The sequence below is a fragment of the Macrobrachium nipponense genome, chromosome 39, assembly GCF_015104395.2.
Source record: "Macrobrachium nipponense isolate FS-2020 chromosome 39, ASM1510439v2, whole genome shotgun sequence".
NCBI classification, from domain to species: domain Eukaryota; kingdom Metazoa; phylum Arthropoda; class Malacostraca; order Decapoda; family Palaemonidae; genus Macrobrachium; species Macrobrachium nipponense.
This window is the reverse complement of record NC_061099.1, coordinates 3136778-3163201: the sequence shown is the minus strand read 5'-3', so window position 1 is coordinate 3163201 and position 26424 is coordinate 3136778. Positions and strand designations below refer to the sequence as shown.

The following is a 26424-nucleotide window of genomic DNA, read 5'->3' as shown; positions in this document are numbered from 1 at the left end:
TTTTTTTTCTTACAAGTTCAAACGTGAACGAGACATATTTCTTCAAAAAGTGTTATGCTACCTTCAATTTTCATGACCTTTCTGCCCAAAGATATAGAATGGCATCATTCCCTAATTAACATACAAACACATAAAATTCCTTCCCTAAATTCTAATAACAGTATAATAACATGGAGCAACCAAGTTTATTACTCATGAAATTAATATCTGCAATTAACATTTACGAAACGCTTGTAAATTAAGTTAACGGGTGTCCAAAAGACAAAAAACCGAAGAGGAGCAAAGCATGGGAAATATTCAGTAAACATGTTCTCCTTACTAGATATGCAATCAGTGGGTTCGGAACATTAGTAACGAAGTCTCCCTTTATTTCCAGCATCAACGCCAGATCCGCTTCAAAGGCTCTTACCAACAGCTCCCGAAGGGCCTCCCCCACCAGGCAAGCGAAGAAGTCTTCGCTCACGCTCAACACGATGACCGTCTCTCCTACTTCATACAAGTGGACGTGGAAGACGAGCCGCACATCATTATGAACTTCAGGGATCTCCCGAAGGGCACCATGACCTACTTCCCACCCGAGGTCATCCCACTCGACCTCCTCTACTCGAGTGAGGACGACGACACCTTCGGGTTCTTGAGTTTCCACGACGAGCACGAAAGCAACGTCAAAGATTCCCGTGAAAAATCAGCCGAAAGTCAAGCTGGACTGTCTCCTTTTTATATACCACCTAATGAAGATATAGATTACGATAACTTCTTCATTACGCATTCATCATCAGCAGAAGAGCTCGAGCCAGTCTTCCTAGCCAAAGATTTCTCGTCAGTTTCCACTTCTACGAGTCAACCATCAGTTAATTTCGATTCCATTGAGATTGGACGCCATCATGATTTCGACAGGACCTCAGTTAATGTTGATACTCTTGAAAATAAACACCAATTTAACCTCCACAGACCCTCAGTTAATTCAGATTCCCTTGAAATCGAACACCATCTTAACTTCGACAATCCCTCGCCTAATTTAGATCCCCTCGAAATCGACAGACCCTCGGTTAACTCAGATCCCCTTGGAGTCGACAAACAACATAACGTCGACAGACCTTTAGGTAATTTAGAATCCTTTGAAATCGACCACCACCATACAGTCGACAGACCCTCTGTTAACTCAGATCCCCTTGGAGTCGACAAACATCATAACGTCGACAGACCTTTAGGTAATTTAGAATCCCTTGAAATCGACCACCACCATACAGTCGACAGACCCTCGGTTAACCCAGATTCCCTTGAAGTCGACAAACATCACAACGTCGACAGACCATTAGGCAATTTAGAATCCCTTGAAACCGACCACCACCATACAGTCGACAGACCCTCGGTTAACTCAGATCCCCTTGGAGTCGACAATCATCATAACGGCGACAGGCCCTCGGTTAATTCAGATTCCCTTGAACTCAAGCACCACCATAATTTCGACAAACCTAGCTCAGAAAACGCCCCATTTCACTTCCTCTCTGACGCTTTAGGGGAATCCCATATACTGACAAACAATGTTTTCGAAGCTGACGAAAACGACCGCGACTCCGAGTCGAGCTATTCCACAACATCGACCCTCTCGACACAGCTATCTTTGACAACACCGGCGTCTTACTCATTCCCCTCACAAACAACCATCCCTGATTCTTCAACTGCAGAATCAGGTGAAGTATTTTTCATTACTGGTCACAGTGATAACTCAAATGATGCAGATGATGAATCGTTTTCTACAACCTCAATCCATAGTCAACCTTTGCATATTTCCAGTACCCCTGCCACTATTTTGGAAACATCAAGCTCATTCCTATTACCACAAAGCATCCCCCACAATCACGGTCCAAACATACAACATCATGACATCACAAGTCCCTCTTTCACTTCAGCCCACCATCATGACATTACAGGTCCCTCTTCCCCTTCAGCCCAACATCACGACATTACAGGTCCCTCTTCCACTTCAGCCCAACATCATGACATTACAGGTCCCTCTTCCACTTCAGCCCCATCATGACATCACAGGTCCCTCTTCCACTTCAGCCCAACATCACATCAAAAATCCCTCTCCCACTTCAAACCTTCCCAAAACGTTAACCACCACAAAAATCGCCCATCCTGATCTGTCAGCTGGACTTCCAAAATCTCATAAATTTCCTAGCAAAGAGATTCGACGCAAGCATTCAGGCCGTGTGACAGATCAATCTAATTTTTCTAAGGAAAGGGCCTCCAAAGAGGAATCTAGTGACGGCCCTATTCCAGGTACACCTGGTATCGATTATCCTCTGTATCATACTGTGCCAGTCACAAGTTTTGACTGCTCTACCAGAGAATTTGGTGGTTACTACGCCGACCCCGAGACCAATTGTCAGGTAAGTCTGTATTCTAATAGTTTCAGTATATTAAAAGTCTTGTGATTAAACAAAAAATTACAATTTTGAACATAGGTTAAACAAATTACTTATTTTTTAGTTCAGAACAGTTTTTCAAGATATATTCTACACACTAACAAAACATTGACATTAATTGAGGACTTCAGATGACTAGATTGATATTTTAAATCCAACTTAAGCCCCAGGATTCATAAATGTTCTATTTCGTAAAAGGTAATTAACTGAAGAAATAAGAAAATACAGTTTTCATGCTACGTACCATCTTCGGGATAAAACTAAACAAAATGCACCTTTTAATTCAGGTAACAATTCAAGAGGAATTACTGTACATGAACTCACTATACTATTTACAGCAAAGCAAACTTCTTTCCTTCATTGCAGGCTTTCCACATATGCCTCGGCAGGAAGAGTCACGGCTTCCTGTGCCCCATTGGAACAATGTTCAACCAAAAGCTGCTGGTCTGCGACTGGTGGTACAACGTTGCCTGTGCACAGGACCCTCAGCATCAACTTTAAAAGAAATCAATCGATTGCAACAACAAATACCAAAGAACTTGACACAGACGAGACGACGCCTTACTTATACATAAGTTGGACTAGTCATTTTTACCGTAATCACAGACCTTGACTTTATTGTTAGTTGTGATGTTATGAATTTATTTACTATTTCTTTCAATGTATTAGAGAAAGCTTATAGTTTAATATTGCGGCCAATTATAGCGGGTATCCTATGGATAATAAGCGTTTGCTAATAATAATAAAATAATGATTAAACTGAAATTCTGAATTTTGATGTACATTGACCAAAAGGAAACCTTATTTTCCCATAATATAGAGCATAATTCATATATTCCACGTTCACTGACTTGTGAAACAGAGGGAGTTGTGCAAAATCTCACACGATACATTATGCATAAAACTCCTCACAATAAAATTCATCATGGAAATCATTCAGTACTGCATTTCCAGGATTCTTAAATTCCATCAAATAAATCGCCTAGTAACCTAGTTTTATAAACTCACCTCACTCTACGGAAACAATACATATGTTGCCGTTGATTCCTTGACATATCACTATAGTTTTCTCTATTACAGAAAGGCTAATAAACTTACACCTCGCAGACACCTCTCTAAGCACTTTTATCACATAAACTATCAATTACCATATAATAAATATATAATATATATATATATATATCTATATATATATATATATATATATATATATATATATATATATATATAATAATCCTACTAAATATAATACTAGATCCACTCTAGACCTCCGTCACAATTTACTTCAGAACTGAAAAGCAAGTAACTGCTCCCAGGCATTTCACTTGCATAGTGCACTATCTCACTCCAAGGACAATAACCACACGACTAACTACGACAAGACGAGATCATCATCATCATCATCCCAGTACACTATCCTGTGAAATAAGTAACAAACAACCACCGGGTGAAATAACAAATAACAAACAATGCAGATGCACACGCACTCGGCACACCACCAATAAAGTTCTGCTGCCCATTATATACTTGAGAAAATCAAGCTCAACCAGCTCCAATTGCAATGACTTATCTGTAACGAACTCGACGGCATCAATATACTCAAGACTAGCGAGGCCTGGACGCAGACTTATTGACAGATTGCCTCCTAAAAGCAATCAGTTCAATGAATATTACCCAATAAATACCATATGCACTTTCCTGAATAGTAGTCTTCAACGTTCCAATAGCGTACTCTATCAACCTTAAAGTGTCTTGTACATTCAACCTTGTATTGTTTGTTTGTATAGTGTTTTTACGTTGCATGGAACCAGTGGTTATACAGCAACGGGACCAACGGCTTTATGCGACTTCCTAACCACGTCGAGAGTGAACTTCTATCACCAGAACTACACACCTCTAACCCCCTCAGTTCAATCTTGTATTGACCCGTCGACTCTAACTCATCTCATATAATACCTGACTACTGACTACTGTTATTTACCTGTAAACAAGGTAATCAACAGAACACTTATGTACATATTTTTTTTATATCTGTATATCAAAATATAGCTCAACTATCAATCTAGAAAGAGAATTTATATATTCGAAATATTCGTCTAACAAAAAAGAAAAAAAATTCTTCGTCTATTCATGTATACAGATGCTTCACTGGACGATAAATGTTGGACGCAGCTGTTTATGTATATTCATATTTTTTATATTTATAAATAAATTCACACCATGATCACGATTCGTTTGTCCTTCTCCCGACACTTATGAGAGAGAGAGAGAGAGAGAGAGAGAGAGAGAGAGAGAGAGAGAGAGAGAGAGAAATTCTTGTGGTGTCAATGTGCCGCTGTGTATTAACTGATATTCTCAGGCTGAACTTATTACCGAGTTGAACACGTGTTCCTTACACAATGCCTGGCACTTACCAGTTCATTAAAGGGAGTGCTGGCGGTAGGGAGGTGGTCGGAACTTCAGGAGGAAGAGTACATAGATGTACATGCATAACACTGTATTTTTTGTCTTGGAACTGAAAGGTAAGTTTGCATGGGTTTAAATTTTTGCTTCGGTTTCCATATCTTTGCGCGTTTTCGCTATAGACATCAATTGGAATTCTTGCTGGGAAAAATGCCGAGTCATGAACAGTGCTGCTCATGTTGCCAACGGAAAGACGTTTATCTTCTAAGTCAAGTCTTCGATCTCAAGCTCTGTGTATATATGTCTTCTAATGTGGATAAGTCCAACCAAATTTCCTGAGAGTAAACGCTTGTGAAATTTCACATCAAATTAATCTGTAAAAACACCAAGTGCTGTTTCACAAACGATAAAGAATTTTTCCTTGCAAATATTTGCTGACTGAGATAGTGAACAAACTTCTTGTACACAACTACAACGAAAAGATATGACTGCAATCAGCATAAGAGATTGTTTCCAAACACTCACGAAAAACAGCTTTATCAAGTGCAGTTCAGTGATGAAGGGCATGCACACAAACACTTATATACTATAAAAAATTGGGAAAAATGCAAAAACAATAAATACTAATAATAATGATAACCATAACTACGGCTGGCTGGAATTCAAGGCTTTAGCCTTAGCTCCAAGGCCAGTAAAGCCATAATGAAAAGGCTTTTCGAAAATCCGATATTTCATCAAATAGTCTCGAAAAATAACTCTGGAATGTCAATACACACGCTCTCTTTAAAACTGATCTGGGGATATAAATATCACAATGATTTCCCAGGATATCAAATGGCAGGTTTACTTGGAGAATAGCTCTGTCGCTGACTATCTCGTGCAGCGCATCTGAATACGTTACGAAGTCGGTAATATAACACAATACTCACAATGAAGGGCGTACAAACTTCAAAATCAATTTAGTGGGAAAAGAGCAAACGACCACTCCTAAGTCTTGCTACATCCAACAAGAACCGCCTATTCAAAATGGAACGAAGACGACGGAGGCTACGCCACCTTTTAATGCATTTATAAATTACTTAGGGACATGAAAAAGCCAAGGGCATCTTGAATATAGAAATATAGAACACCCTATGGGTCTCTTATCAATTCTGAAAATACAACTATGTTCCATCATTCCCCTTCTAATTTCCATCTCGAAAAGAGTCAAGGCATGGGTCCTATAAGGTCATTCAGTGCTGAAACGGAAATTGACAGTAAAAAGTTTGAAAGGTGTGAAAGGTGTAAAAGGAGGAAAACTTCGCAGTTGCACAATGAATCATTTGTTAGGGGAGGGTGGAAAGTAAGATGGAAGAAAGAGAATATGAAAGGACGCACAGTAAAAGGCACGAAAGTGGATGCAGCTAGGGGCCAAAGCACGGTGTAAAGAACCTAAGTAATGCATAGAGTGCACCACATGAGGTGCACTGACGGCATGGAAGTTATCCTTGTTGTTTATTGACCGTTACGTGACATTTCAAAATTGTGCATATATGCAACTTCTGGCGTACTGAACTTTATGTGAGAAAATAAGATACCCTGTCTTCATAAAATGTTTGAACTCGGGGAAACTTACACAGTTTCGTTTACAATCTTCAGCTGATATTTTTTCACTTTTCATTCATATACGACAATAATACGTGGTTTCAGCTTACTGCTTGAGCGGTTAGTTTTCATTCTTTCTCCTCTTGTATGATCGCACCTTTCTGCGAAAATAAAATGGATATGTCGATTTCTTATACAGTTAAATTTCAAATTTTTTTCTTCTTCTTGATAGGTGATACGGCCAACCATTAATCTAGGCCAAAAGGACTGACCTCCGCAAACGAGCGTATACTGTCAGGTAGTACCTAAAACCCTTTGCCCAAAATTACAGTAATTTAACATGAGTAGTATGATGTACAGAAGTGAATGTAAACCAATGAACGTCGTACAGCTGGTAACACTTCAGCTTAGGATTAAGAGGTGTAGCAAGTCAGACAGTGTGCCAACAAAATTGGGGCTTTTGACTTTCAATTCACAATACCTCGAAGCCTGAGCCCTATATGAAATTAACCACGCTTACAAGATGGTCTGCCCACGATCTGAAACCAGGTCGCAGTGGTTATAATACAATCAATGATTTTTGTGAGCGTTGCTATCCAGACAGGTGATTCCAGGGCTGGCCAGCATTCAATTATCATAACTGCCTCTGATTAGAGTCTTGAGGAAAATGGAAGTACTACTTAAACACACAAGGATTATATATATATATATATATTATATATATATATATATATATATATATATATATATATATATATAGGATACATATACACATACATACATACATAATATGTATGTGTATGTATATATAAACATAGGTATATATATATATACATATATACATATATATATATATATATATATATATATATATATATATATATATATATATATATATATATGAATTTGATTTCTTATGCTCTCAGCTACATTCCTAGTCAGGGTCGCTGTTTTTAATAAGACTCTTCCAGCTGTTTCTACCTTGTTGTTTGTTTGTATGGTGCTTTTACGTTGCATGGAACCAGTGGTTATTCAGCAACGGGACTAACGGCTTTACGTGACTTCCGAACCACGTCGAGAGTGAACTTCTATCACCAGAAATACACCTCTCTCACTGCTCAATGGAATGGCCGAGAATCGAAACCGCGACCACCGAGGGGGGACGCTAATACCATACCAACCACGCCGTTGAGGCGCTTGTTTCTACCTTGTGTCCTCCCTTGTCTTCTGAAGTGCTGTCTTTCCATCTACTCTCACTGGCAGTCCCTCTCCTTCGTGTCCCAAACACTTCCACTTCCATGATCTCTGCAAAATGTCATTCATCATCTCTCCTCCTTATCAGATTAACCTAGACGTTGTGACGCCAGTTTTAGTAGCCATAAATAAATTACGGTATATCCATCTTCATCAGATGCCAAAGCCATCTTAATCATGACTCTTGCGATTTCTTTGAAACTTAGTGACTTTTGCTGAATTCCTTGATGGATTAATTTCATATCCCATGTCTCCTCGCTTTTCCACTCAAATGATTAAGCACCTTCTTTTACGCCACGTCTAACTAATGTTATTCCATTTTCTCCACTGGAGCCGCTTCTAGTCCAAATTATATAGCAGGTCTTACCGGCACTTCAAGTGCCTTGCCCTTCAGCATGAAAGGGACTTGTCGCAAAATACGATTAGCATCGCCCTTCAATCACTCCATCCGGTTTGAATTCGATGGTCTGCCTCCTCACTCATTCGCCCACTGTATGTACTATCGAGCGCAGACAATTATACGTTCTCTTGATGTTCACTTCTCCCAGCTCAAACATAGCTCTTTGATCGCCATCCATCCTAGTTTCTGCAATCGCAACGATGCCATCAGCTTAGGACATACACAAAGAAGGTTCCTCCCTTACACTCTAGCCACTGCCAATGAGATATCTTCGGTGACTGTGAAAGCAAGTTAAGAGACTGTAATAAGAGAGAGTTCAAAGAGAATGGAAGAATGAAATAAAGGAATAACTGCAGATAGAACGGAAGTGCAGGTTTTGAAAGCAAATGTGATTTAAAAGGTTAGCAATGAAAAGGTGGAAATAGGGATCAGAGTTGATAGGGGGATAAAGGCTGCTCAAAAGGTACCGAAACTTCTATTAAGCACGTAACCAACTCCAAAGGATCGACTTAAATCTTAAAAACGGTGGGGGAAAATGGTTGAAGACAAAGTTTTTTTTATATAAAAATACTAAAGAAAATAAAGCCTTTTACATCCTATATATGTAACTACCTTTAATTCTACAGCATCTTTGAAATAATTCCAACAGAAATATATTATCACCTAAACTGTAAACTTATGTCATACGAAAACTTCCAAAGGCAGGCCAATGACATTGCCCACTTAACATAAAGGGCATCCACTGTCAAGTATTAAATCAAATGAGAGAGAGAGAGAGAGAGAGAGAGAGAGAGAATGGGTACGAATTATTCTACGGGGCGTGTTGTTATGGCGAATCAAAAGCCGTTTTCCGAATGGAATGTGGGATGGGCCGACAATGCTACACTCGTAATTATTCTCAATTATCAATAAAGTTGGGCACGGACAAAACAGACCACTTTAATGAGGATAAGAGACTTGATATATAGGAAGAAAGTTCGTTATCGTGAAGTGGTTATTCATCAAGGTATGTACCTTGGTAATTCATATGAACTTGAATAATCACGAAAAGCCAGACTGGTTAAGTAACTGGTAAAAGGCACCCATATTCTAGAGATTCGTCCCCTTGACATAGCTAGATGAAGAGGTAGGTCTAATGGCAGAATTAGGCCTACGAGTGATATTTAAACTGACAAATGACTTCATTGTAACTAAGTCGTTTGCGTGTGTACTCTCAATTGAAGTGTCGTCTCGATCCATTTTTCATTGCAGCTCAGAAATATAATCTCGATACTTCTCTTCGTAACTGACCTTTCGTTGATAATAATTCATTACAACGATAAAGGAACAATGGTTGCTGCCTAATTTGATATAATTTTGTATGTTATCGTTAATGAAATTTTAAAAAATACAACTGACGCCTGTAGTTTATTCAAGTAATCAAGTACAGGGTTGTAGACATTGTGATTAGATAATAAAAATGTCTGCAAACAGAGTAGGTGACATTTGGCATTAATTAATGTCAAGCGGGTTCATTCAGACCAGGACCCACTTACTATACCCGATTCAGACATTCACCTACGGTACAACTGCTTAAGGTGAAACGGAACTACGGTTCCGCAGAGTTGCCAACGTTGACTTTTAAAAAAAATTTTCAGGTCCGGAGGCGTCTGTCTCGATGACCGAAACTTGATATTACCGCATAAAAAAGTGGCCCAGTCTGTTTCAACAGTATTTTTTTTTTTTTACCTAACCGCAATATTTCCAACAGTGAGTTTATAGCTTGTATAAACTCCGCCAACAACAAATTAAAATTATATGTTAATTAGAAGTTTATTGTACAGCATGTGCCAGAGTATGAAATAATTAAAACTAAATAAAACATACCTCCATCTAATTATACCATTCAATTAGAATTAATTATAAAATTAACTAGTGAACTGGATTTATTTAAAGCCATTGGGATTGTTAAGAGTAACAACAATGATAACGACAAAGAGTCGTCTGTAATGAAAAGGAACAGTTAAGGCTTTAATTTATATGACAACGTACAAAAAGAATATTTCAAACTATTTTTTTTAACGGTAATTCATATATCGGTATCATAAATACTACGTCAGCTGAAGCTACGAGGAAAAGATAGAGAGAGAGAGAGAGAGAGAGAGAGAGAGAGAGAGAGAGAGAGAGAGAGAGAGAGAGAGAGGTACTAAACGACCCCACCTACATGATAATAAAAGGAATTAAAGGAACATGGACTAATTACCGAACCCATTATAAGTTACGACACTCATTAGCAACGTACTTGCGACCAATAACAACTGTAAGATTCACCTCTGCTAAAGGTAAGGTTTAGCTGTTGCCCCATTTCCCTATTTTCCTTTTCCTAAACGCACTGAATGGTCTCCAATTCCCGTAACATATCAGCAGCACGTCTAGCCCCTAATACATAGACTGTGCCCTTCACTTATTAGGGCACCCTGTCACAAGCTGAGATTGTTACAGAATACACAGCATGATCAGTTTCTTAACCCTTGGGCTTAGAGCTGGTTACAAAACCAGCCAGGCTGGACCAACTAACTAATCTAAGCAAGCAGAAGTGTAAACTACAAGTCCCATGTTAAGTGGTTCCATTTTATCTCTAACAAACCTATGGATCACAATGCTTAGACAATGTACAGTGCAATCACTGAATGTTTACAACCCTTTTGACGCATTAAATTGGAGAAAACAACGTCTGTCACCATTTTCTACAAGAAACCTCTACTGACAAAAGAAACCACAACTACTATTGCTCCTGAAATCATAGAGAGATATCCCATCCAAAAGAAATTCTGTCAACTTCTGCGCCTGAATGTTAGCTGATCATTAATTCTCAAGAGATATCGGCTAATGAGAAGATTTCCAAGACAACAAATTGTCAACACCGAGTTTGTTTTTTCCAAAACAATTAATTACCTTAAGAGGGTCCCATACCGTGAAAGTTTCATTACATATTATCCCACCATTCTCAGATGGACAAGAGAAACAAACTTTCTTCCCACATTGTTGGATGTTATTACTGCCATCAAATATGGAAGTGAGTTATTATTCCATGTTTTTATAAGAAGCAACTATATGAGAAAGGTACATTTATAAAACAATGCCATGCATTCAGTCATGACTGACACCAATAGTTGTGTTATGCGTAAGTTCCCACTTTTTTTATAAAAAAAATTCACCCTCTTACACAGCAATCTTTCTACTTTCAGAACAAGAAAAGGGGCATGTCCTGGAGTCTCTGGCTCTGGGTGGGAGTAGCTGGGCTCTTGGCCCTAGCTTCTACATCCACCGGCCTGATGTGCTACCACTGCAGCAACTGCCGCCACGAGAGGGGCACAGCCCTGATGTGCAACTATGGATATGACGTCTGCACGGTGAGAACTTTAATCTATATTGTATGTTTAAGTGTGTATACATAAGTATACAATGAATGTGCACACATCACCTTGTCTATGTGCATATTATGCTGTTGTACATGCATAAAATTATGAATGCAGTCAAACAGTAGGTGCACACACATGGAAAAATGCATATACAGATCACAAATCACAACATTAGGGCTGAATGTGAGCATACTATAAATACGACACATCATTATATAAACAATTCCAATAATCTCACTTAAGAGATAGATCTATGATAATCATGGTTGACAGGGATCATTTCATATCTTTCTCCTATAAAGTACTTGCCTGTACACTATTACAATATAAAAGCAAAGACTTTAGGTATCAATGCCAAGGATCTCTTCCTTCGAAAAACACATAACATCTTCAACTCAAACTCTATCAACTCCCTTTCCAGAAAGTGGTCATCGTAGGTCGAGTTGAGAAATCATGTGGAAAACAGCAGATTTGTGGGTTTGGTCCTCACAGCCGTGGAACTATCAGTTCATGGAGCCACCTACAAAAACTCCTTAGTGATGTAAATACAGGTAAACAAATGGTTCATATACTTCAATTGACTGTCATAGAATTTTATCATCGGTGTTAATAATGTTCATTATATATTTTACTTAACACTACTAATTTCCACTTCACAGGAATATTACATGGCAAATGTATACAGCTGTAAAGCGTACGGTATTTAAATATATGTACAGTATTATCACATTATATGTCACATGCAAGTATAGTACTGTGTATATAGAGAGACTTCCTTGACATAGATTTCTGTATTACACATGATACGTGTCTACAAGTATATAAGCTTTGCAATACATACTGTATATGCTTTTGATTGTATGCACAGTACATAATTTATTCCATTTTAACTTCTGTACTAATTACCCAAGTCTAAGAAAACCCTCCTTTGAGAGAGAGGCTTACTTAAAACTTCATACTGTAAAAGAAGTGAGCATCAACTGTACCCTCCATCCTTGGGGCTCCAGGCTTAACAATAGTGAGGAAAGTGCATTATCATAGTTACTAAATCTAAGGGTTAACACATCAGCATATTCTAATATACTTTTATCTATCGCTGATATATTATATGCTTAAAACCTAAACTGTCCTTGCAACTAACTGACAATGCCAAATCCTACTACATACTGTATTTAAAAAGCAATGTACATATATCCATCTTCATTAAACACCCCAAATGCAGTGCACCCATCTATCACTGGCTATGTTTGCACATGGCAATGTTTCTCTCTGAGAAGTCTGTATTACATTTTCACGTTGGGATACTCATTTTGCCATTTTAAAGCTGAATAGCAAGATGTTCTAATGTTCAATAAATAGTAACACCAAGTACTTAAAAAGCCTGTAATTGGGTAGTGTTTACAAGTAACAAGCAGAAATCAGCCATGGCTACTCAAGAAATAACAGTGGTGATTATGGTTCTAAATTTTATGCTTTCTCAAACTTTGTACAGAATGCAGTAACGGTTATGAATCAAAAGGCATAAAAATCTAGAAATGACTTTATGACAGACATAATTCTCTGAAAAATAGTGCCTCCAATTAATAGGGCACATAAATCATAAATCACTTCATAATGAAGGCCACAATGACAAACTATGTTTTTTCTAGGCATTCAACAAACTCCAAAAAAAAAAAAAATAAATAAATAATGATATGTCGGCAAATGAAATAAGCATAATATGTAATCAGTGACTGGCTTAATTTTATTTTATATATATCAGATAATGGTCTTAAATACTTTTTTGTTTTTGCTGGCTTCTGAATTGGTCCTGACAATTCAAAAGTAACTGATAGTATACAGTGCAGCAATCATGTTTTGAGTATAGTTTGAGGGAAAACAAAATCCAGTGGATAATCAACTGTTCAATACTAACATCATAAGACATGAGATTGTAATACCAGGGCACAGTCTGGTAACACAAAAATTTATTACTTATAATTAAGCCAAAATCACTATTATCTGTTTAAAGGAGGTTTTGTTTCTGTAAAGCAAAAATGACAATTTGTCGAAAATTGCATTTTTCCTAACTATACAAACCTGAGGTCCTTTAACAATAGGAAGGTAACTAGCGGCAGCTGGGACGGTCGTAAGCTTCGAACAAGGGAGAGAACGGTAGTTAACTGCTTGTCGGTTCGTGCGCGCGCCGCGCGCCCGGGCGGTGAAGAATCACTTTTGCTTTAGGCCCATGCAAAAAGTTTGCAGAGTGAGGGGTGGTATGAGGTGGGACTATATGTAAAGGACCTCAGGTTTGTATAGTTAGGAAAAATGCAATTTTCGACAAATTGTCATTTGTTCCGATACGTAATACAAACCCTCGGTCCTTTAACAATAGGAAGACTCACTTCTTGGTGGGTGGAATCTGAGTCTTTTTGGTGAACAGACTGGTGTTCGTCCAACCTTGGAATGCCTCCCTGGTCGTAAGAGCAAGGGAGGGGTCCAAACCTCTGTCCGATTGATCGGGGTGTGCACCGCAGGATCAATGGTCAGACCTCTGAGCCAAGTACTAAGAGAGAGGTAAGCGTATCTCTTCGTACCAGCATTGCAAGAACTTGTTCCTGTACAGGAGCCAACATAAAGTTATGGGTTTGTCTCAAGTAGGCATCCACTCCTTCCCCCTTGTTGGAGGGAGTGGAGGATATTTGCTTCTATCCCTAACTAAAGGGATAGATTGGGGCTCGGTTGAGTAGCTTACCTGCATCGGATTCCTTCCCAGTATGGTGACGACCGTGACCCTCTGCCCACAGGTAGAGAGAGAGAAAGATGGAGAAGAGAAGCCAGTCGCACTCTCATTCAACCATTCATTCCTACAGTCACACCAGGAATCGATGCTGTTCTGCCTGCTCGGGTGCTGGGTAAGCTTACACAACGTGTTGAGCAGCCACCACAGGTCCCAAGGAAAAAGTATCCAAGGACTTGTGGGCAATATCCCGAAGGTAGAAGGACGTGAAGGTAGTCTGGTTGGCCCAGACACCTGCCTTCAGGACCTGCGCCACGGAGAAGTTCTTGCGGAACGCCAAAGAGGGTCCAATACCTCTGACTTCGTGGGCTCTCGGTCGGAGCGTACGGATGTCGTCACTACCATCAGCCTCGTACGCTCTCCTGATCACCTCACGCAGCCAGAAAGAAAGCGTGTTCTTGGATACTTCTTTCTTGGTAACCCCAGTGCTAACGAAGAGGCGTCGACACTCAGGCCTGAGGTGTCGAGTTTTCTTCAGATAGCGCCGTAGCGCCCTCACAGGACAAAGCAGCATCTCATCCGTATCGTTGTCGGTGAAATCCATTAGGGAGGGGATCGTGAAAGACTCGAACCTGTCGTCAGGGATCGACGGATTTCTGGAGTCTTAGCTACGAAAATTCGGGACGAAATAGAGCGTCACAGATCCCCAGCCCCTGGAATGTTTAACATTGAAGGACAGACATGAAGTTCCCCTACTCTCTTCGCCGATGCCAGGGCCAGCAAGAAGAGGGTCTTGAGGGTCAGATCCCTGTCTGAGACTCTCGGAGTGGCTCGAATGGTCTTCGAGGTCAAACTCCTAAGGACGAGAGTCACATCCCAACTCAGGGGGCCTGAGTTCCCTGGGTGGGCTAAGACCTTTCGAAGCCTCCTCAATTAGCAAGGAGATCTCGAACGAGTTCGAGATGTCCAGTCCCCTCAGTTTTAGGACGAGTGCCAGTGCAGCTCTATATCTTTAACTGTGGTACTGAGAGGAGCTTCTCTCGGCGAAGAAAAACGAGGAAATCCGCTACCTGCTGAAGAGTGGCTCTGAGAGGAGATAGACCCGTCTACGACACCAACCACAGAAGACGGCCACTTCCCCTGGTACACAGCTGCAGAGGACTGTCTGACGTGTCCAGCCATCTCTGTTGCTGCGCTGCGAGAAAAGCCTCTCGTTCGCAAGAGATGGTGGATAACAGCCAGCCCGTGAAGGTTGTAGGACTTGGAAGGGGACTGCTCGGTGGTACGCTATACGTGTGGCTGGGCTAGAAGGTTGTGCCAGTGGGGCATCTCTCTCGGTTCTTCTGCAAGAAAGAGCCAGCAGGTCCGGATACCAAACGGCTTGAGTCGTTGGGAGCCACCAGGATCATCCTGAGATTGGAGTGACCAGCGCTCGGCTGATCACTTTCCGAATCAGACAAAAGGGGAGGAAAGGCGTAGACGAATGAGGTTGTCCCAGGGGTGTTGAAGAGCGCCTCTGCAGCTGCCCCATGGGTCCGGCACGGCTGAGCAAAAAAACTTGAAGTTTTTTGTTGTGCCGGGTGGCGAACAGGTCTATGACTGGACGCCCCCATAGGTTGAAGAGCCTTTCCGCCACTTCTGTCTGTAGGGACCACTCGGTCCCTATTACCTGATCCCGACGGCTGAGCTTGTCCGCTACTACATTCCTCTTGCCTGGAATGTAGCGTGCTGACAGCTCTATCGAGTGAGCCGTGGCCCACTCGTGCACCTGCACCGCAACTGGTGTAGCGGGAGAGACACTAGGCCCCCTGCTTGTTGACGTATGCCACTACTGTGGTGTTGTCGCACATCAACACCACCGAGGTGCCCATCAAGCGGTCTTGGAACTCTTGGAGAGCGTAAAACGCCGCCTTGAGTTCCAGGACATTGATGTGAAGGTGCTTGTCGTGATGGTCCCACACACCTGCAGCCAGCAACTCCTCCAGGTGTGCGCCCCATCCCTCGGTCGATGCGTCTGAGAACAGCAGCATCTCCGGGGGGGGAGTGCGTAGGGGCACGCCTCTTAAGAGGTTCCCTGTCGTCGAGCCACCAGGCTAGGTCCTGCCTCACCTTCTCCGTGATGGACACGGGGAAGTAAGGTGGATCCTTTACCTGTGACCAACTCTCCCTTAGTCTCCACTGGAGAGACCGCAGGTGAAGACGTCCGTGAGGAACTAACTTCTCGAGTGACGACAGGTGGCCGATCACGACTTGCCATTGCTGCGCTGCCTGTTCCTGCCGAGACAGGAACCGGCCGGCTGCCTCCCTGAATTTGCTGATCCTCAAGTCTGCGGGGCGGACTTGAGCTGCTTACCGTATCGATCAGCATACCCAGGTACTTCATCTTCTGCTTGGGTTCGAGATCGGACTTCTCGTAGTTTATCACGATCCCCAGATCGCGACAAAACTTTAGAAGTCGATCCCTGTCCTGCAGCAACTGCGAGCGAGAGCTCGCAGGACCAGCCAATCGTCGAGATACCTCAGAAGACGTATCCCGTGCGAATGGGCCCAAGCAGACACCAGCGTGAACACTCTCGTGAACACCTGTGGGGCGGTTGAGAGACCGAAGCAAAGTGCCCTGAATTGGTACACCGTCCCGTCGAAGATGAAGCGGAGGTACTTTCTGGAGGACTGATGGATGGGTATTTGGAAATACGCATCCTTCAGGTCCACCGAAAGCATGAAGTCGTTTCTCCCTGATGGAGTCCAGCACGGAACGTGCCGTCTCATCTTGAACCGAGTCTGGCGAACAAATCGGTTCAGGGGAGAGAGATCTATCACCGGGCGCCAGCCCCCCGATGCCTTTTCCACTAGGAAAAGGCGGCTGTAAAAGCCCGGTGACCGATCCACTACGACTTCTACAGCTCGTTTGGTCAGCATGGTCTTGATCTCCTGCCGAAGAGCGTCGTCCTTTGAGGATCCCAGAACATATGTCTGCAGATGGACCGGGTTGGAGGTGAGGGTGGTCGAGATTCGAAGGGTAGTAGATATCCCTCCCGAAGGACGTCTACTATCCAGGTCTCGGCACCGTAGCGCTGCCAAGTTGCCCAATGGCTCGCCAGGCACCCCCCCACTTCCGGCAGCTGGTGAGGGGGAACGCCGTCCCTAGCGTTTCCCACCTCGCTTCGACTTCTTTCCAGCACCTCCTCGGGGAAAGGAGGGATGGGAGGAGGGCTGGTTACGGCCTCCTTTACCAGAAAGTTGAAGCAGGAAGAGTCTTTCCTCCGGGGCTTCGATGGAGCAGCCGTCTTAGCAGCCGAGGAAGCGCTAGCTAAACTCTTAGGCTTAGCCGCAGTTGTACGAGGTTGCCCAGAAACCTTCGTAACTGCCTGGTGAAACCAGACGGTCACTGTCATCAGTGCGCCGTCTTTCCACCGCAGCGTCCACCATCTCTTCAGGAAAGAGAGCGGAGGAACTCTTCATTGGTCCGTTACGGAGTCCATTTACCGCCTCACGCCCGGCCCCCTTGGCTACTCGTGTAAGGACAGCGTCCCTACGACGGAGAACCAAGTTGGCCCACAGGTTTGCCGTCTGATGGGCGAGGTAGGAGATGGCCCTACCTCCAGACTGGCACAGTCTCCTGAAGTCGGGGTCGTCTTCGAGGGCAGCGCCCCCGGCGTCGGCCGCGACCTTGGATACTGTGAGGGACCACAGATCCAACCAAGAGACTGCCTGGAAAGCCGCCATAGCGGTAGCTTCCAGGCCCAGTGCCTCCTGCTGCGAGAACCACAGGTTCTCCGACAGGAGCTGCTGCAGGGACACACCTGGAGTTAGCCTAGCTAGCTCCGGGTTAACCTGTTTGGGCGGTATTGGATCCACTGATGGCACGTAAGAACAAATTCCGCTGTCGCTGCAGAGGAGGAGGAAGTAGCTTGGAAGACCGTCCTGACTTAAGTGAGTCCTCTCGTCCTGAGACGAATTCTCCACCTGGTCAGGAACTGAGTCTGCAAGCTCCGATCGTCGGCAGTCCCACCGTCAATTTGGGTTCCCTCTTCGGGCCCCAAAATGACTCGAGCCGGGACGTGGGCTCAGATGGTGGTAGCGGCGATCCTTCCCCCAGGTCGTTGTGCTGACGAATCAGCGCAATAACCTGGGCAAAGTTCCTCTGGATCTCAGGAGTCACAGCGTCCTGAGGAGTAGGACGTCCAGTCCCTCCAACAGGAGCGCAGCTCTCGAGACCCTCCTCCTTCAGAAGGAGGAACAGCAACAGACCCCTGACGGTCGCCTCCAACCCACTTGCGCGTTACGACCTGGCTGGTCTACGACCATGTTCTGGTTTTTCGTGCGGCGTCGTGGCGGGGATCGTGAGCGGCGCACCTCTCACGATCACTCCTAGGTCCTCGCTCTTCCCGGTGTAGCCCGAGGAAGAAGGTATAGGAGAGACAGACCTGACGCTCCCCCCCCGTTCGCTGGCAGGACCAGCGTACGTGGGGGGCTGTAGCCGATCACCAACCCGCGGTGGGGATCGTACTGCAGGCCTGGTCGTGCCGCTCACCTGTGGCGAGCGGCTCGACTGAGCACGTCGACCCCGATCTCGTGCGTCAGACGAGCTGCTGCTGGCCACCGTCTCCGCCCGGTCCCTGTGGGAGCGGCGGTCAGGTGATCTGCAGAGCTCGCTTTCGCGGTGAGACGGTGGAGCGTCCTCACGGCACATCAAACCGCTGGTACCAGCCGAAGCTGGTGCCGTTGGTCGAGGGGACCTCTTCTCAGCCTCAACCCGTGGCCGGTCAGAGACCGTCACGTCAACCGATGGTACCGGCTGGTCGCTACGAGAGCGGCCGCTGGCCTGGCGAGCGTCACTTGCGCGACTCTCGACAGTCTTCTGCTCCGTGCCTCTGTCGCGACGGTGAGCAAGCTCAGGCGTCTTGACGTTGGCTGCACGGTCGCCCGAAGGAGACCGTACACTCGTACCTTCTCGCGAACGAGAAGTCGAGCCGGTACCTGACTTAGCAGCAGTGCTACTAAGACCAGGCGCGGATGTACCAGCCGTAGCCAGCACATCCTTGGTCCCCGTCTTCTTCTTCTTCTCAGAAGAGGAGACGGGCCCTGTTCCCGAGGGAACAGGAGGACCAGCAGAAGCACCCCCCGTCACGCCAGAGCGAGACGGGCCCTTCGAAGGTCCCGTAGGAGCCTTCTTAGGGGGGGAGGAGGCAGCCTTCTTCTTCTTCGGCTTGGAAGCCTTAGAAGTCGAAGGGGAAGAGGCGGCAACAGACGACGAAGAAGACGATGAAGACGACGACGACATCTTCCTCTTCTTCCTCCTCTTCTTCGTCAGCTCTCTCAGGACGGACGTCAGGTCTTCCATCCACGGAAAAGTCGGGGGCCAATTGCCGAAGCAACACGCCCCGACTGATCCTGTCCGGAAAGACCTGAGACCGGTGCAGCACCTCCATGACGAGACGCGACGTGGGCAGGGGCAGGCACGGCAGGAGCGGCAGGAACATCAGCAGCAGGACCAGCACCATCAGGACCAGCACCAGCAGGACCAGCACCAGCAGGACCAGCAGCAGCAGGGCAGCACCAATAGACCAGCACCACCGCAGGACCAGCACCAGCAAGCAAACATCAACATTAGAGTTCCGCACCGCGCGCTTCGTAGGAGCGGCGCGAGGGGCTGGCCAGCAACACTCGCTGCAGGTACGGCAAGGTACGGCAGCATAGTCCGGACGTCACAGACCTCTTCCATCTCAGCCAAAACTCATCATTGACGGGCGGTAGATCCAGGGGCGAACTTTTGGGGCAGCGAAAGTCGGGCGTCGGCAGCACATAAAAACCCAGGTGGCGGCGGCACGCCCCTCTTAGGCACGGCAGCGATCGGCATCTGAATTGACGCCGTTGGAGTCACTGACGCAATGTGTTGCGTATACACAACATGAGGAGGGGCGGCGTACGCTGGTGTTGACACTGTAGTGGTCGTAGTTGTAACCACACCATGAGTTTACCACTGCCGACCCCGCTAGCCGTTGAATCAAGCCCTGAATACTGGGGGCGCCCTGCAGTCCAACGACGCCCACACCTGTCCAAGGTCGTCACTCACAGAAGGCACACTGAGGGAGGAACAGTCGGGTCAGTTAGTGGGGCAACCCTCACGCCTGGGGGAGGACGAACCCCACCCAGAGCGGACGGAAGACCCCGAATACAATTGTACATCCGGGTATCGGGCACCCTCCTCCACACTCGACGGATCGAGTGAGGAGAAGGACTCCGAAACCCACCCCGCAGGGGAAGGCGCAAATCGTGGGGCTGAGCTGGAGGCAGGAAGGATGACGAGGTATCCGTAACCAAAGGAGTCGCTGGAGAGCTTTCCGACGACTCCTTGGTCAAGCCTTACGCCTCTTCCTACCCTCGTACAGCACCCACTGCGCCTCGGACCAATTTACACATACATCACATGGTTCGGTTCGGGAGCATTCTCGCCCCCGACACCGAAAACACAACTCATGAGGATCTATATCTGGGTAAGAGCGGAATCCGCGCATTTACGGCCCTTCCAACCAACCCGGGGACACACTCTACGGGCAGTTGGTGGGCGCGGCGAAAGCTCTTCTTGATCCTGTTAATTAATCTTCACTTCAATGAAAAATGAAAAAAGAGTACTTACAATTTCATTCAAGACCACACACAAACCAGTCAGAAGAAATTGTAACATCCAAGCACACGACGAAAATAGCGGGCAGAGCGATGACGAACACGTCCTGTCAACACCACGGCCGAAAGCAAAAAGTGATTCTTCACCCCCGGGCGCCCGGGCGGCGCGGCGCGCGCACGACCCGGACAAGCAGTTAACTACCGTTCTCCCCTTGTTTCGAAGCTCTTACGACCGTCCCAGCTGCCGCTAGTTACCTTCCTATGTTAAAGGACCGAGGGTTTGTATTACGTATCGGAACAACTCTATTTTTTAGTTTGCTGGAAGTAGAAAGTACTGTGGTATACTGTGTGGTATCAGCCATTTTTGACATGCCAAGCCCAAATAATATAAAATTTTAAACATTCTGGGGAATAACAAAAGCAGCAAGATGTAAAAATAAATCCTAACCTTTCTTAACATAACCTAAACCAGACCCTGAATAATCAAACTGGGGCAATGAAGTCCAGCATGCCTAGGGTGGCCTACTCCAGCCTCAGCATCCATATTCCAAAGACACTGTAACAAACAAACCTAACCTATGACACCAGGTCCTTCCTGATGGAGGAAGGGTGAGGGGGTTTGGTAAAGGTTGGCTGCCCTCCCAGGAAACCAGCACCCCTGCACCTCCTTACCCCCAACAACCTAACTTGGCTTAGAATATCTTCATTCATGAGTAGCAAGGATGCTTCATTGCACATACTATATTTCTTCCTTTTATCTCATTCCCAGTAATGGAGAGGCATTTATCAGTGCATGGGATTCACTTCCAGATGGGAACAAATTTGAATACATCTAACATCTGCTTAAGAAAAAAAAAATTAATTTTAAGTTAAAACTACATTACATTTTATTCAAACATTTACATTATAATCCTTAGGAGCAAGAAATCAAAATATATTTAATAACGCAACACGAAATTGGAATTTTACAGCTGAGCTCTAAGCTCTTCTTAATATGTTTAACAAACTCGAAAATCATACTAAAACCTATCATAAATCCACTGTTTCAACATTCATTCCCATTGACTGGACTACCATGGTGCTTTTTTAGGCAGTTGTAGTATTAGCCTAAAGTAAAAATTTGCCACTATATTTACGTGGAGCCATTACAGTGCATCTTTCGGTATTTCTATTAAGCATTCCACATCGTTCGTCCCCGCGAATAAGAAAGCCACCATGAATTGGGGGGTCAAATGCCATATTTAGTACGAGCCCCTGGGGGTTAATTACAGTCGTCCAAAAAAAAATTACTTAAAATTCTTGTTCAGGAAGTAAAACTGCAAAGAAAACCCGCAATTGCCACAGTCTAGGCCACCGTGGAATAGTAATGTATAGATCTACCCATCTTTCCTATAGCTAACATCCCCAGGGGGAAATTTCCACTGCAATACCACATCTGGTCCCATGAGCGCCGTAATATTTCGTAACAGTCAATGGGAATAAAGGATAAAACATAGGCTTATACAAAAGACTGTAAATACCTACCTCAGTAACACATTTTGTACAATTTTCGTATCAAGTTTGCTAGTGAGACTAGAACTGCACAAAAACTAAAATATTGATTTGTGGGTTAATTACAGCCGTCCAAATAAATATTACTTAAAATTCTTATTCAGTAGGTAAAACTGCATAGAAAAACCTCAACTGCCATAGTCTAGCCGCCGCGGATACTAAGTACCCTAGATCTACCCTAGGCCTAGTACTTACCACCATACTATACTCTGTTTTTTTCATCTGTCCATCAGCCTGTGGTGTTTTTGTATGGCAACACTGCCTCCCGGGCTTTAGATAGTTACATTCAGCTTACATTCAACGATTATAATCATATCCTATTTCGAATATTAACGGTGTAATTCGCATACAGTAAATTATTAAAACACTTTTCAGCTACAAATGTACACCCAGATATCCTTTTATTTACCTAAAACTTACAATTAGAGTAACTATCTAAAGCCCGGGACGCAGTGTTACCATACAAAAACACCACAGGTAGAGGGAAACTTCACCAATGACAGGCACCATGATTTATACGAATTTTCATTTCCAATCTTATTGCTGAAACGACTAAATAAAAACTTGGATACCACCCAAATGCTTTATGCTGAACTGACAAAATAAGATGCTGGTTATTACCACGAACACCAAAATAGCTAGTAGTAATCACTTAAGTCTTGCAAGGTAGTAAAGTTTCAAGAGCCGATCTGGAACCACTAGGCCTAAGATAACAACATAAACCAATCATCTTTCTTTGACGTACCTTCACGAATCTATTGTTTCATTCCTCACTTTCTAAGCGATGAAAAACCTTTCAGAGATTATTTTAAAGACCGGTTACTAGATCCGGCTTCGTCAGGTGGACCCAGTGACACAAAAGGTATACCTCAACAACTTCTCAAATGACACTAAAACCCTAAACCTAAACTGTCACTAGATTGCTCCAATTATAAGGTGCGCTTCTTCTTCTTCTTCTTTTGCCAGATCTGTTAAGGATTCCGGGCGGCATGGATGCCAGCAGCGTTAATTGTTGCTATACAGATTACTGCAACTCGGCTAAGGAAATGACGGCCTCACGTTTTTCGTTAATGATACCTTTTATAGTCTACATCATGCGGTGTTATATTGTCTAGTTAATGAGTCTTCACGACTAGATATACATTAAAACCAGATTTGGATGAACAATGATTACTTGACGAATTTTCAAGCATGAACTAGACTGCTTTGGTCAAATAAATAAACGATAATCTTAGTCATCATTTTTCATATAAGCCTAAACTTAAGCTACTTTTTTTTTTATTTGACGAGTAGAAATTTAATTTCAGATTTTTTTAGTACGTATTCATAACGGAGTTTGGGAATTCATTAATAAATGAATTGTAATTAGCATAGATCTGGTAGTAAAATTTTTAGATTCAGTTCCCTTATGTTAGTTTTGTATAAATATAAAAAATTGACCAAACACCAGTTGTTTTGATGACCTCCATATATACTATATACACTATGTTAGACAGTCAGACATCAAGCATCTGGCATTCACAACCAATGATGAACAGCATCTACAAGTTCATCCATGTATAGTTTTGAACCTGATTAAATTTATCAGCCTACTTTCTTAAATGGTGGAATAGGTTGGGGAGTCCCACCACAATTTTGCTACCAGTCACCTCAATGTAATGGAACCAAATGAACCCTTTTACAAGTAGTTGCAAGTGCAGCATTTGGCACTAACTGCACTTGGCAATTAAGAATCTCTCTACAATTAGGCATATCCTTAATTTATAAGGTGGTGACGATTCCAACTTTTAACAACGTTAAAAAAAAGAGGCCATTATGAAAAGTCCCAAGGAATAGATGAAACTAAAATGTGATTAAATCAACACAGGTTAGTTTTATACAGTACTACTTTACTGAGTAAGTGAAATCTGACTCACCTGAGGAAATCACCTCAAAGACAGTGCCAATCTCATTACTAGATGGTTCCTTGCATAGTACTGCCTAAAGAATGTCCTGCACAGTATATGCAGTATTGTACTACTGATTCTCGACAATATTCCTTTGACCCCAATAGTGTTTCATTCTTTTACGCTTGACATATTCCTTATCCTTTTCCAACATATAGTTGTACAATTTTAAAATTCTTTTTCCTTCCATTTTGAATCTTTCATTTTATTCTTTGGGATTAACCCCATGTTTAAAAAAAAAAATCAAACTTCTGAATCTGTGCAGTATACATTTCTAAAATGTATTACTACTGAATGAAGTGCATGTTAATAAAAGGAAGCTTTAACACAGCTCAAATAAATTAACTGCAAAGGTACAAATGTACTTAACTACTGGCTGGTTAATTATCTTAACTTCACACTGTCTAAGATGCATAAGAATGTGCAACCACAAATATGGAAATTACCCTTCACTTTTCACAATAAACTTAAAAGCTCAGACTCTCCTTGGTCATGCAAAATCCTATAACGGATATGTAACTGAAAATTCACAAGATAAAGCAAATAAAACAAAAAAAATTGAATTTCATATTATATAAAGTTTCTTATAATACTATTATACTCTAAAATTGACCAGTTGCACAAATCATATGACACGAAACATCATGAAAGATAAAACAAAAATATCAAGCAAAATATTGAGTCACAATTCTTCTTCTCAGATATGTTAAGGCTGCCAGGAGGACTGTATGACAGCAGCATTATGTGCTGTGCTTCAGATTACTGCAACTCGGCCAAGGGGAAAATGCCAACCTATTCCTTGATAATTCTTCCATTAGCAGTTTATCTAATGCACAAATGAATGGTTAATTTCATATTTTCTGACTGCGATGCAAAAAAATTATGACATCACAACACGCATTAAGATTTGACGCAGAGTATACTACAGAATCAAAACTAACTTCACTACTGTTTAGCAAACTGATGACCGCTATCGTAGGTGAAACTTACAGAAAATCCTGTCAACACATTCTTCATGAGGAACAGTGATGTTGAGCAGAGGTAATGTATTTAATGCAAACTTCACCCAATTCAAAGCCGTAACAATAAAGTACTGTTCGTACCAGTATGTGGAAACCAAGGGAAATCACAAAAACAAAGCTGGATCAAAATTATTCAGCAATTAATCTCCGTCAAGCCAAAAAATGATACTGTCAGCTAGTTAGTAGGCTAATAAAATATAACAATTACATCTGCTGTAAAATCAGTCGTATACTTTATACGTAGCAACTAAAAATTACAAAACTAAAGTTGTTTCACTGACCCTACCTCAAATTTGAAATACTGCACTATGCAGTAAACTGTATACTACATGCTATGCAGTAATGTATGTCTTTGCTCATCACACCTTGAAACCAAACTTGTATAGCTTTTCTTTTAGATTGTTAATTTGTTTCCTTTAACTCTTTCTATCTGGCTGTCGAAATCAGTTAAAAATTTCTTCCAGGTGCAGTTTTTTTTACCCGTACTGTCCATGTGTCAAAAAATATGTCATCTGGAGCAACTAAAAAGGGTTCAGGGGGAATGCTTTAACAATGAACTTACAATACCAATATAAAAGCAAAATGGAGAAATCTATTACTTTGGAAATGAAAACTATAAGGATAACCGGTTTTTTTTAATCTAAGCCGCCTCTACATGCCATTTCTTTCTTTAAAAAATTAATATGTTACTACATCACTGGTAGGTAAATCTCACTTGATGCTTCTTTGAATAGTAACCAAAACTTTAAAAAAACGAAAACATTACAAACAAATCTCGATTACTGGATATTTACGTGCCATATGGTAGTAATCAAACTTTGAGTGTTGATTGTATCACTGAAAAGTTTGACTATAATAAAATACGAAATATTTCCTGCTTACAGGATCTCAAACCAAATAAAGTGAAAATATTTTATATGGAACTCGATCGTTATCTATTCGTATGCCTCTGAGAACTACTGTCTTTTGATAAGCCAGTTTAATTACTAGCGTGTTTACAACATGGAGGGGTGATATGGAGAATAGAGACTATAATTAGTGTAAGGAAGATCAAAAGCATGGTTAACTAAAAGGAAGTGAAGACA

The 26424-nt window shown here is 42.8% G+C and overlaps 1 protein-coding gene and 2 long non-coding RNA genes across 7 annotated transcripts in view; 2 read left to right on the top strand and 1 right to left on the bottom strand.

Annotated features, from left to right (window-relative positions):
* LOC135210040 (uncharacterized) overlaps positions 1–3552 on the top strand; it is a 22343-nt gene extending 18791 nt beyond the window's left edge. Inside the window, exons 4-6 of one of the 2 annotated variants that reach the window (XM_064242823.1) lie at positions 377–1973; positions 2050–2396; positions 2799–3552. In XM_064242823.1, coding sequence (XP_064098893.1) covers positions 377–1973; positions 2050–2396; positions 2799–2933 — 2079 coding nt within the window. In that variant the 3' untranslated portion in view covers positions 2934–3552. Of the gene's footprint in view, positions 1974–2049; positions 2397–2798 lie in introns of both variants that reach the window. The other variant, XM_064242824.1, reaches the window with a different exon arrangement.
* Positions 1–23279, bottom strand: part of LOC135210044 (uncharacterized) — a 70763-nt gene extending 47484 nt beyond the window's left edge. For all 3 annotated transcript variants that reach the window (XR_010313440.1, XR_010313439.1, XR_010313441.1), the window contains exon 1: positions 23117–23279. This is a non-coding gene — a long non-coding RNA (uncharacterized LOC135210044). The remainder of the gene's footprint in view (positions 1–23116) is intronic.
* LOC135210043 (uncharacterized) lies at positions 4817–25606 on the top strand. 2 transcript variants are annotated; one of them, XR_010313438.1, is made up of 4 exons: positions 4817–4954; positions 11301–11465; positions 11896–12025; positions 25019–25606. It is a non-coding gene; the product is annotated as an uncharacterized LOC135210043 (long non-coding RNA). The 2 variants fall into 2 exon arrangements; XR_010313437.1 differs by lacking the exon at positions 25019–25606 and adding an exon at positions 23338–23817.
* The last annotated feature ends 818 nt before the right edge of the window (positions 25607–26424 follow it).